We start from the raw sequence: 9,739 nt of genomic DNA on the forward strand, positions 1-9,739 counted from the left end.
GGCCAGTTTTCCCTAGTTCTTCAGAGAACACCTCTCCTTGGCAGATTGCCCATACGTTGCATTGCCTTACTCCATCAATCCAATCGAAATAATCAGTATTTAGAGTTTAACTATAAACTATATTGAGTCCACTTAACGGCATCGGACAAGGGAACTGTTTGCTTAAGAGAACCCTCTCCCACTTTCCAATTTTCTTCAGTGTTTTATATTAGTGGGACTCTCGTTAATCAGTTTAAATGAGTGTCATTATGGTGACTTTTATAGCAGAATTTCACATAAGGGAACACTATTCTGAAGATCTATAAGGGACCATCTTTAATCTTAAGGTATATCATCACCCGGAGCTAGAATATGTTATGCGCAGATTTGATGAAACCTTTCATTGTTTGGTTTTTCTAATATGCGGACAGTCAAGAGATTTCTTACAAAATCATAATGAACAGGTATGAAAAGCGATTACATATTCAAAAGGTATCATAAGATATATATGAACAAACACGGCAGATCACATATATCCCATTAGAGAGCATTCAGAAATTTTGGAGCAGCTAGGTTGAATATAGGCTGATGTTTACATTATAACAGTATTTAAATTTTTTATAATGTCAAAGGTTTACCCTGCATTCAAATTTTCTTAGAATGTTAGGATAGTGTTTTGGTGTAAGTTATCAGTGCTTAATAAGTAAATAGGTTTGTTTATGACCATATTTTAGGAATCCTTAGGTAAGGATAGAATTTTGCATAAAGTCCCTTTCACAGTGGTTACCGACTTTATTTGATATGTAATTAGTAATTAAAAAACTGCAAAATACAGGTTTAGTTTCTCCACAGTAGGTATTGTAGGTTCTGGTTGTGTCTTTCAGCTCGATTGATTTTGTGTGATATAGAGTACATTCCAGTATGCATTGGTAAACTATGATGTACTAAACTGTGTTCTATTTACCAAGTTCATTGGTGCAGCAGCCAATGCAATTGGGCTGAGGATACAGTGAGCTCTGACAAAGCAATATGACTGCCTCCACAGTTATATTATTAACACCATTTTGACATTATTATTATTTTGGATATTTTATAAATATTTTTGGTATTAACCCAAAGTTATTTTGACAAAATAAGTCTGCAAATGCCAACACAGTGCCATTTACTTCTGCTGTCTTGTTAGGTTACCGGATGTTTTGGTAAAAGCTTATTAAACTGTTCACCGATGAATCAGTTGTGGCCAAGAACAATGCATACTGGAACATACCTGTTGTCTATTTCACTATTACACATAGGCAGTTTAATGTGTCACTTGTATATGCATGGTTTTTTGGTTTGGTATAACCTACAATACCAATTGCAACTTTAAAGAACACGCTGCATTTAGCAATAGTGATGACAACAATGATTATAAAAAGATCTTTACTTAGACCTATAAATTCCCACTGTCGTCCATCTGTCCTTCCTTCGTCCTGAGAATGAAGTTAGTTAGACGAAAGTTGGAACCAGACACGGAAAGCTTAGGGGCACGAGGCCCCGATTAACTATATACAAACTTACGGTACAAACCAAAAGTCACATTATTTCAATTCAAATTTTCCCCTGAAAGGAGTTAGATGATAGGCACGACTATATTGTAACAGGAAAAGTATGATGTACAGCAGGGGCAAGACACTAATAATTTGAGGTGGATAGTATATATTTTAAGTTAAACAAATTAAAAATTACAACCTGGTATTGTGACAATGTCACAATAAATAATTGCTCATTTTGTAATTAGATTCTTCAAAGAATTGTATTCTAGGATTCATTATGTAAAAAAATCTGTCCCAAAGAGTATATTTGTGTAGTTTATAGAATAATCGCATAATAGAAAAGAGTTGTTTTCCTGCATTCTGTATTACACAGTTGCATAAAAAAAAACATTTAAATATACAGGGTGATTCACTTTGGACCGAACATTTACTTTGTTTGATACTTCTATTGCAGTTGTATTTGAATGTATTGTAAAACATACATTAGTCGACTGCTTTGTCACAAAGAATCATCCTGTTTGCATTTTCTGCTCATCTTTTCATTTTATATAAAGGTATTCTAAATAAATGTTCAGTGTGAATCTCCCTAGAGTTTTCAACTACAAACATTTATCTACAGTAATAGTTCTCAACATTTTTTGAGCTTTTGGCACACGTGACAAGCCAGTGCTTCAAAAATTGTTTCGTGCCCTTACACGAAGCAATTTTTGAAGCACCTGTATGAAATGCTATTTTAAGATTCTGCAGTTTTTAAAAAAATAAATTAATAATAATAAAAAGTACATAAAAACTTTAATAAAGCATTTTTAAACAATTTTTAAAAAATTTTGTAGTAATGACATCTTAATGCAGATTGTCCACAAGTCAGATTAGATCAAACTCACAGCCAAATGTCTCAATACAGCACCATGCAACTAACTTTATTTTACGAATCCATCTAAGAAACAGAAAGCTTACTATACCTTTCTTTAGAACAGAAATGTTATGGCAGAATGACCAAGTAGTTAAGGTGGCAGCCTATCACCGTGGGGGACCGGGGATCGAATACAGACGGGTAAAAAAAATCCCAGTAATTTTTCGGTAGGGATCTGTGTAGATAAGTTGGGGCCCTATCCCTCACCACACAGCTGCCCCCACGACAGGCTTCCTAACAAGGCCCTCTTAGTCCAATTTAACTGTAAATGTACCCAATTACTCGATAACTTTCACACAATAAAGTATGGAGAAAAGTTAGAAAAAATTAACAACTCTTAGTTTTAGAGATATTCACTTAATGAATTTCAGTGATTATTCATTTGAAAACATGCTGCGGTATTTGTTAATGCCAACCGAAGACATAATACAGGACTTGGGGCAGTTTCGATTATGCCCTTCTTTATGAACAATTCTAAATAATCAATTGTTATTTAATGAATAATATTGTCAAAAATGTTCAAATGGAAACAAACAGAAAATTATTTTCAATGAATAAAAAAATTTTAATTGTTTCAAAGTTACTATGCAACACAAAATATTTAATATAAAAGTTTTACATCTGCATCGATGTTATGAAAGAAAAAAAAACAAATTAAGCCAAACATTGTTCAAGTAAAATTTCCTTTATCTTTTCTTTGGCCTTTTCACCTTGTTCTCTAAATTCTTTGGTTCGTAATTCTGCTAACTTTTTCTGAAAAACGTAAAATGATTATATATTATATTATATATAAAACAGGTTTTTTAAAGCATGTACTCACTAATTTATTAATATGCCTTTCGCATTCCAATTTTAAGAAATTTTCGATGGTGAGTTCGGCTTCTTTCTGACAAATTTTGACAAACAGACAGTTTGACGAGTGCGATTCGTGTTCTTTCCTATTAAAATAAATATTTACTATATAATAAATGATTACAAAAGATAGATTATTAATTACTCCTTATTTTAAATAAATAATTAAGAAACAGAGCTGCATTAATAGCTGATAAGAACTACTTATTGTAATATAAAATATGATTATTATGATTAGAATTTGGATTTTTCTCTTATGAAACTCGTACCCTTAATTTTTTCTATTACTGCATCAGAGATGCACTGAGGATACAGACACGTGGTACGAATAAAATTAATAAAACTATTTGTTTATCCGTATACGACAGTGCAACTTGTGAACAATCTGCCGAGGGAATGCCTCTCGGGAAGTCTTTCCGAAGGAAACTGACCCCTATTTAGGTGTTATAAACGTGAAAAAATGTGGAAAATTCTACCTGCCCATCCCATTGGCAAGGTGCAAACCCTCAACTATTACCAGTGTTTGGTGGTTTTATCCACTTGGCCATTGGTGGGCATGAATAAAACAGAGTTCAAGCCCAGGAGAATATGCATTGAGCACTAGCATTACTTTGAGTATACACACAGATTGGTATAAATAAAAAGTCCAGAGTTTATTCATCCTTACGTCAAACATCAACTAATCTCACTCTTTAGTATCACTGATACCAGCATTCCCCTTTCATTTGACATATTCATCACCTTAAACAATGGTTTTGTGATCAAAATATGTGTGTAATCTATAGCTCCAGTTACATATGAAAAGTGATATTTCTCTTGCCGGATAGCTTTAGCTTCTTCTGTCAAGTCACTCGGTTGCCAGAAAGTTTATCCACATATTTCTCTTTTCAGTAATTTTTGATTATCATGTCAGCAATTGTTTTTGAAACTGTACACTGATCAAAGCCTATCATCAGCAGTATGGATCTGAAAATCTGGATAAATGGTTCTAGAATGATGTGGTGGATAAAATATCAAAATTTTTTCAAAATTAATGGAAACAGCAATTTATAGAAAAACTGCATGGTATAAATTTTAAGTTCCTTTAAGTAAGTGTGTGTAAATGCCAAACAAACAGCAGAATTCCTTTGTCAAACTATTAAGGCTAATTAATTATTAAGCAGTTTGGCAGGTGATAGCCCCAGGCGTTCATCATTTTTTCTTTTTAAACTCTTTGTCCCGTGGAGGCTAAGAGGGCCTCTTTTAGCAGGCTCATTATGGGTTTGGTCAGGACCAAAATGTAATAATGGGTGGTGAGGGACTGGGCCCGGCATATCAGGACAGACCACCCCAAAAAAATTCCTGGGATTTTTCGACGCGTCCAGATTTGATTTCCAGGTTTCACAGTGGTAGGATGCCAACTTAACCACTCAGCCATCAATTAAATATAATGATTATAAATAAATTAATTTTAGAATATTTTGGAAGAAAAGATTGGCTCGAAGCAGTCTCAAACCCAAACTGCTCAGTAATTATTTAGAATAAAAGATAAAAGAATCTGGCTGTTTCATATTTGTAGTAATTATTGGGTTAGTAGTACTTATTATATGTAAGAGTTTATATAATTTTAACTTGTTTCCAAATAATTTTAGGTGTTTTAAGTCTTTTCGATTACATCTTAAAGCATAGTACATTACTGCATTAAAAACATAAAAACACAACTATCACTAGAAACATATTAATGCATTAAAGCTAGGTTCACCTTGGGTTACGAGCTGTCGGTTCGTTCCCTTTCAGAAACTTCTCTCACAGTTTATCTTGTACTAAGAATGCAAACAACATTTTGCTTTGATTAGTCTTTGTATTATTCCTAGCTTGATGTGTGTTAAAATATATTAATGCATTTCAGAATGAAAGCTTTGGATTTGTCAGGTTGCCGATAGGGAACACAATGGTTAAGACAGATTAAGGGTTGAAAGGGTCGGGTGTGGGTGTGATGTGCACCGATACAGACTCTACGATTTTTTCACACGTAATGAGCTTAAAAGATTTCTGCAATTTAGGAAGTTCAACATCAGTGGCAGTCTCTGGATCTTCCTCTCCTTTCCAAGATAGTTTCAACTGAATGAGTGTCCATGGTTTAAGAGTGAGAGTTTTTCAACAGCTCTGGATCAATGCAATCAACTTCCAGTGATGAGATATCAATCCAAGGAAGGGAAATAGACAAGGCGGTACAAGACAGCAACAATTGGTCTTACACATGGAATTTTCTCCCAAAAAATGTCCTTGAAATTTGGGGTTTTTATTATTTTCTGTCCCCAATCACCTATTCTGATTGGTTGCTTTACCTGTTCTCACACTTTCTAAGTGGTCAGTCACTCATTGCTACATGTAGTGCAATTTCAACTTAGATCACAAGAGAGGTGAAAACTGACATTTAATTTGATCCCAGTCGGAGATGACCAATCTCAGGACTTACATTCTCCTATTGTACAGGGTGTCCACAAAGTCCATTTGTAATGTAAAAATTTATAACTTTATTACTATTTGTGATTGAAAAAGTATGTAGAATGTATTGGAAATAAGAAAATTATATATAAATATTTTTAATTGTTTTATTGTATTTTATTAAGTTTCCACATGTCCACCATCATTAGTAATACAAAGGGTAGGCCCTAAGATTGATTTTGTACCGATAAGACATATTCATGACCAGTGAATGTCTTACAAGTATTTTTTTATCAATAAAAAAAATTACTTTTTCAATTTATTAAATTTAAAATTAAACTCACCAAGGATCGTCATTGGCCTCCCAACCATCTAATTCTTTAAAGCAAACATAACAGCGCACTAGATCCGGTTCGTCGTCGGTCGGACAGTGATAAAATCCAGCTTCTGCCATCTGTCGTAAAAAATTACAGGAATAAAGTTAGAGAAAAATAATTTTTCCCTAATATTTACTAAAGGAATTTATTAAATATTCAGTTATAAATCTGGAAAAATAATGAAAATAAAACAATGTTTAAGACTTTATTTAGAAAATCTGATTCTCCTGCCATTAGTCTAAATATTCCAATTCACTTTGTAGGAAACATCAAAATTTGTGATAGTCCTTATAGCCTATAGATTTAAAGAGTTATAAAGTAAATTTGCAGGGTGTCCGTAAAGTTACGTAATATAAGGTCTCTACAGACAATGGCAGGCCAAGATAAACAATGGGAGTATATGTTATGACGTGTGACGAATCCAAATGTGACCATAAAGTCGACTTCAAAGGGCATTTTTGAGGTCATTCGTTTGTTTTATTTTCATATTTAGATATCAAACAAAAGGAGATTCTTACTAATTTTTGTACGGGTTGTACAGTTTTAAAGATATTTTTCGAATAACCTCAAAAATGCTCTTCAAGGTTAACTTTATGGTCACCGTTGTGTTTGGCATGCATCGTAACAAACTCCCATTGTTTATCTTGGCCCAACATCATCCAAAAAGACCTTACATCACGCGAACTCAGACTTTTGGAAAAGACTGTATAGATGCAATGATATAAGCTTTTACTCATTATAAGCACTACATTAAACTCCCAAAAACAGGTTTTATCAATCTACATTTACAAATTTTAATTGATGAAAATATAATTCACACACTATTTTATTTAATCACACTCCATTTTAAAATTTATTTAATTAAAAGCTTCCTTACTTAAATGCAATATAGAAATTTAGAATAAAAATCCTGCATTATCCTTGGCAAAAAATAAATCAAAAATGAGTGTAAGAACTTCAAATGAATAATCAAATCATAAATATTAAGATGCAAATGCACCGTAACTAGTTCAACTTGTTATAATAACCAGACTTAAAACTGTTTAATGGTATTTGTGGGGAAATCAATAAATAACTTTTGACAGTCTGGTACAATAACAAGAATTTATTTGCTAGAATATGAGATACACAGAATGATAACCCCATTTGTCCTCTAATTTCAACATAATCGCCACCTCTATCCAAACATTTGTTCCACTGGTGGACTGGTACCTGAAATTTTTTTATGAAGAAGATTGTGTCCAGAACTTGCAAAATTCACTGCACCTCACTCTTGACACCACTCATGTTCTGAAAGCTCTTTCCCTTGTAGTTTCTTCTTCACTGTAGGAAACAAATGAAAATCACTTGGCACCAGGTCAGGGCTGTCAAGTTGATACTGCAATTGCTCCCAACTCAGTTGCTGAAGATATTCTGTGTTAGCATACAACAAAATAACACTCTCACTCAAGAGACTTGGACACTTACTTAATAGTTGATTTCAGCTTGTGAAAGGTTGCACAGATATTCCACAAGGAGAACTCCCTTGAAATCTCAGAAAACAGTCAAAAAGATATTTCCTGCAGAATTTGTTACTTTGAACCCTTTCAGAGAATAACTTGTGCACCTCCACTATATAGATGCAACTTCTGATTCAGAGTTGAAGTGGTGGGCCCAGGTCTTCTCTCTTATCACTATCCAGTCCAGCATTTCAATCTTTCTGATAACAAATGAGGTGTTCCAAACACAATCCTATCTGATCATAACAATTCAGAGCTGTGAGCTGGCAAGACACCCATCTTTTAGCCGCTTTTATGTACCCTAGTGTTCCCCAAATGATAATGTGAAATATGCCAAAGGATATTCCCAACTGTTTGGCTACCTCCTGCTCTTTGGTCCTTTTGTTTTTTTGAATCAAACAATTCACATATTCAGCATTTTCTTTCTCATAAAACAGATGCTAGCTGGCTTGCTGTTCATTGCACAAACTTGTTCACTCACTTGAGGACTCTCAACACCATTTCTGCATTGCCTGTTCAGACATTATGATTCTGTCTGAACAGTATGTGCTACTGAATTTAAAATTAAGTTCCTTTTTTGATCTTGAAACTTCAACAGAGATCTTTATTTGTATAAAGATGTATATGAAGAACAGTAAAGTTACTACAACTATTCCACTAATATCTTTGACACTTTTAAAGTTTGTACCATAAAAACTTAAATTTACTACTCGTTCAATTTTGAACACACTTGAATATTTGTTAAGTGTTCTTAATGGTTTTGACAAAAGTTTTCATTTGAATTATAAGCATTCTGTTCTTCGTCGGATTATTTCCATTTATTTTTAGTAAATTTCCATATTTGCCTGACGACGATGACTATAGGTTTGTCGAAAGTACTTGTGATAAAAAAACGTACACATAATGCCGATCTCTGTGTTTTTTCTCTGTTTTATTATACAGTATTTGGCGTGAAAATCAACCCATTGATCATAAAGTTTGTACCTCTGATCCTGCTAAAAATGCTACTGTATAATAAATTCTAGTAGTAGCTGCTATATAATGAAACATTTAACTTTCTCCCCCTCCTCCTCAAACTTCCAAATCCCCTAAAAAATAGCTCGAAAAGGCATCAAACTGTTATTAGTAATATTTACAAAATATTCAGAGTTGGTTTGATGTATCTCTCGTGTAGAATAGTAACGATAATTGGCATACGATTTGATCAAAACATATCATGTGACAAAAGTTACAATTTAAAAACATTTAGTAGTTAATAAGGTATGCAAACAAAGCAAGATGAGACACGTCCCAAGACATGCAATGTTGTTCGAGGTCTTAGCGACAGAAGATGCAATAGAAAGCCACAAAGGATATTTACGTACCAATTTTATGGCAATAATGTATTAAAATCATACATTAAAATAAAAAATGTAGCAAATTGTGTAATGTGGTGTTCAATAATAGGGGCAAACCAACCAATATGACGACAGACTAGCATGTTTTAATTAAATGGAACAAGCCATTATTTTGTGACATCACCACAATGCCGGGCTGCAATTTTTAATCAATTTAATTTAAAATATACACTCTCCACCTCAAATTAGTAGTGTCATGCCCTCTTACATTGTACTTTTACTGGTAGCAATAGAGTTGTGCCGATCATTAACTCCTTTCAGAGAAAAATTTTAAATTGAAATAACTTGACTTCAAGTGCAAACCGAAAGTTCACATATAGTTAGTTGGGGCCTCCTGCCTCTAAGCTTTCCATATCTGGTCTCGTCTTTCACCCTACTGCATTCCCGAGATTTAGGAAGGACAGGCAGCAGACAAACAGATAATATTGGGAATTTCATATCCATCACATTATAAACATTGAATAACGTTGCTGAGAGTAGGATAAAATTTAAAGTTAAGTTTAGATAAATTGCCTATATATTTATATACACACATTTACCTAAACGTAACACCTACCATACATCTGATTCAGATACGTAAACTAAATTATCATCATCATTACCTTTTCAGCGGTACAGGCGCAATTACTTTTAAAACTCCAATTTTTGAAAGATTTCAGCCGTTCTTCTTCTAAACAATATTCGAAATCTAAATTTTTAATCAAAGCATCCTCTAAATCCAGCTCTTCTGCTGCCGCCATTATTCAAATTCAAATTTTCA

The 9,739-nt window shown here is 33.4% G+C and overlaps 1 protein-coding gene across 1 annotated transcript; it reads right to left on the reverse strand.

Annotated features, from left to right (window-relative positions):
• Window positions 1-2,968: 2,968 nt before the first annotated feature.
• On the reverse strand, window positions 2,969-9,739 carry Det (Deterin). Its single transcript, XM_067283603.1, has 4 exons — window positions 9,582-9,739; window positions 6,051-6,160; window positions 3,248-3,365; window positions 2,969-3,180 (listed from the first exon to the last, which is right to left on the reverse strand). Exons 1-4 carry the CDS (start codon window positions 9,717-9,719, stop codon window positions 3,082-3,084), a joined length of 465 nt encoding a protein of 154 aa, XP_067139704.1. The 5' UTR covers window positions 9,720-9,739; the 3' UTR covers window positions 2,969-3,081.

Source organism: Centruroides vittatus, unplaced genomic scaffold (assembly GCF_030686945.1).
Source record: "Centruroides vittatus isolate TY-2023 unplaced genomic scaffold, ASM3068694v2 scaffold_1014, whole genome shotgun sequence".
NCBI lineage: Eukaryota > Metazoa > Arthropoda > Arachnida > Scorpiones > Buthidae > Centruroides > Centruroides vittatus.

Excerpts from the sequence above, each read along its gene's own strand:
- Det (XM_067283603.1), bottom strand. The coding sequence starts at position 9,719 with ATGGCGGCAGCAGAAGAGCTGGATTTAGAGGATGCTTTGATTAAAAAT. Across the intron at positions 6,161-9,581 it reads GCGCCTGTACCGCTGAAAAG|ATGGCAGAAGCTGGATTTTA; the intron begins GTAATGATGATG and ends TTTTTACGACAG. Across the intron at positions 3,181-3,247 it reads AAAGGCATATTAATAAATTA|AAAAAGTTAGCAGAATTACG; the intron begins GTGAGTACATGC and ends TACGTTTTTCAG.